We start from the raw sequence: 3,161 nt of genomic DNA, 5'->3' as shown, positions 1-3,161 counted from the left end.
AGGAATGGGCATCGTACTGGGAATAGTGGGTGGCTTAGATAATTGCTGCTGCAATGCAGATGCAAGTTCAGTACTATTTTTATTTTGGGCAGCATTCCCCACCAGACTAAAACAATTTACATATAGAGCAGATTTGGCTTCCGAGTAAACTTTAACTTGTAATTTTTAAAATGACCTTTGTGGCTTCCCTGGCTCCAAGCCATGGTCTACAACATATTGTACAGTTTGGGGAAGAGGAGTTGATGAGAAAAGGATGATGGACAGGGCTCCTTCTGGTCACTCTGCAGTGTAGACCACGAATAACTCTGGCGGCTTCAGTTAGGTCACTTCCATGTAATTCAAAGCAGAATCTGCTGTGATTCTTCAGTATGTTTCAGATGATCAAAACACTAAGGTGAGTTATGAGTTGCCATAAAACTTTTAACCATTCATAAACCTGCATTCTTTTGCAAAAAATTAATTAGACACTTGGAAAGGTAGGTGTTTATTTTTCAGCAAGGTTTAAACTCCTGAATGGATTTTTTTTTTCCCCTCTTTGAAAATGGAGGTGAGCGGAAGCGTTTTGTGTATGTGTTACACTCTGTTAAATTTTGGCTGAGAGTGTAAATACTGAACGATTCCAGTCACAGGGGTGTCACTATGCCTTTCTCTGCCATCTGCAAAACAGAATCTGGGCACGCAAGCGAAAGCCATGGCCACTTGTTTCTCTTCTACACTGTTCCTCGGTTTGGACATTGCTCTGTAGGAGCAGTTAGGACGTGCCACTTTCCATTCACTGCTGTTCCTTCTGCAGTGAGTAGCCTTCAAAAGTTAACAGGTACTCCATGGTGTAAACTTTCAAGTACTATTAGCATGACTGCAGAAATGCTGCTTGTCTGTGGTACTCTGTTTGGGTTAGGGTGCTCGTCCTGTAGAACGTCCCTTATTGAATAACATGTACTAAGTTCTACAGCGTTTCACTGTAATACTGACGCACAGGTTTTTCTGATGAGTATTTTAGGAAGTAACCAACTGTTTTGTAATGTGTCATGTGACTTCATGTAGGTCTGTGTTTGTTCAGCCTTACTGTAGTTTTCTGATTTCACATCTTGCCCAGGGGTTAACTCTGCCACATGTTTTCTTGAATTAAGGAGGCGGGCACAGTGGCTTAGTGATTAACATGGGAGAATGTTTAGGTGAAAATAGCTGCAGAACTTGAGAAACACACTGTTCAAACAGTTCAAAGTATACATGCTGTGGAGAGAGAGAGGGAAACTTGCTTTCGTATGAATTTGTCAGTCACGCCGGGTTTTTTTAGTTGCTTTTTCTGCCTGCAGTAAGCACTTGTATCAACTCTGTCTTGCTGCATTTTTTGTATTGTAAAGCGCTAGCACATGTGACTTTTGAAGAGAATCATTTTGCTTTTGTGTTGAAAGCATTAAACAATGAGGTAGAGATTTTTCTGAGTCTGCCAATAAATCGCATAGTGTTCTGTCAGTGTGCAAATAAATAACTGGAGAAAATGTTCTGCTTTGCTTTCAGGAGTTGCTGAGTCGAACATCGCTAGAGACTCAGAAATTAGATCTAATGGCTGAAGTTTCAGACCTGAAGATCAAGCTGGTTGGTATGGAAAAGGAACAAAGTGAATATGAAGAGAAACAGAACAAAGCGGAGGTGAGTTTCTTTCATTAGCTTGTTTCTGGTTTTTTTTTTTTCCTATGGTGTGTCTATGACATGCTGACATACACCTGAGCTCTCGAGCTGGAATCGGCATGCAGTAGGATTTTCTGCCCTTACAGCACAGTCCGTATCATTGATCCTGTGTATTCAGTGAGGAATAGGATTATGCCATTTGGGGATGTGGTTTCTTTTCCCCTCTCTCATTATACTTTAGAGGTTGTGTTTGGCTTTAATCAAGGCAAAAGATCCCTTCCAGAAGCATCCACTACAATTGGTTTCACTTAACCCTTTCCTTTCCACAGGAGCTGCACTGGCATGGCCGTATGAGGGCTACCAGAGCTCTTCTATTTCCTGCTCTGAATGGTGAAGACTCGTAGTATCACAGTCAGCTCAGTAGTATCAGGGGTGCTACAAACACTTTGATGATATTAATACATTCATGGCACTTGAGAGGGAAAAACAAGGGTCAGGGTATTTTCTTCAAATGAGCCTTTCTCCTTGTGGTTACGTAATAAATAGCGCCAAAAATGACATGCATTGGAGACAATTTTAATCCTTATTCCCCTTCAGATGTGGAGAGTTCTGGACATCAAAGAAACTTTGTGTTTCACCATATTGGTTAAGAGAGAGAGTATGAAATGAGGCATCATATGAACAATATCTCTTTCATGGTAGTGAGCAACAGGTGGGAGCTGGGAAGGAAAGTGATTTCGGAAGAGAGTAATTCATACGAATTACCATGTGTTGCCCTACTCAGTGGCCCTGTAAGGGGACCAGCTAACAAGAGAGGACTGCCTGGCAAAGGAGAATTATTAGGTCCAAGATTTATACATTGCCAACTGAAAAAAGACTTCCTGTTCCACATTGACTCGGAAAATTTGAAATCTGGGCGGTGTTAGAAAACTGTTTGTTCTCCATAATGTTGCCAGTGGAATATTTGATAACGACGTGTAAGTAACTTACCTTCAGTGACATAATATGTTTGGGGTGTGTTTGTTTTTTGACTTATCCTCTGAAGTTTTCTTTAGAGATTAAAAGATAGCTTAAAGAGAGCAATTTTGGTGGAGGTTGCAAGCCAGAGAGGCACCAGCTGCTGTTTTTACCATCTGTGGCCTTCTCGTGCTCTTTCACCCACAATTGTCAGTGTCTTGTGTACAGAAGGCAGTCCCATCCCACCTGAAAATCCAAACAGGTCTGTGCAGCGCCTGATCGTTACAGGTGGCAGCCAGCTCCCAGCAGCCGCTGTGCTGAGAGGCCTTCAGCACTTCCCATGACATGTGGAATACCAGCACAAGGCTGCTGAAGTTACTGCAGGACACGCACGGTCACCCTGACCGCCGGCAAGCACCAACACGTCCGAGTGCGTTTGCATTGACCCTGACTCTGAAGTACCCAGTAGGTCTGCGCCTGTGCTGAGGGTGAGGCTATGACACGTGAAATGCCTCTGCCACTGCAACAAGGTGTGTGGCCTCCTTGGATGGAAAAGCTGAGTTTTATTGGCC

General features: G+C 42.9%; 1 protein-coding gene across 1 annotated transcript in view; it reads left to right on the top strand.

The window, feature by feature from the left end:
- LOC104500577 (liprin-beta-2-like) overlaps nt 1-3,161 on the top strand; it is a gene marked incomplete at its 3' end in the record, with an annotated part of 65,109 nt that overhangs the window by 41,566 nt on the left and 20,382 nt on the right. Inside the window, 1 exon segment of the mRNA XM_010144242.1 lies at nt 1,522-1,653. Within this exon segment, the coding sequence (XP_010142544.1) occupies nt 1,522-1,653 (132 nt within the window).

The sequence above is a fragment of the Buceros rhinoceros genome, unplaced genomic scaffold (assembly GCF_000710305.1).
Source record: "Buceros rhinoceros silvestris isolate BGI_N320 unplaced genomic scaffold, ASM71030v1 scaffold29099, whole genome shotgun sequence".
Taxonomy (NCBI): domain Eukaryota; kingdom Metazoa; phylum Chordata; class Aves; order Bucerotiformes; family Bucerotidae; genus Buceros; species Buceros rhinoceros.
This window is presented reverse-complemented; position numbering and strand designations above follow the sequence as displayed.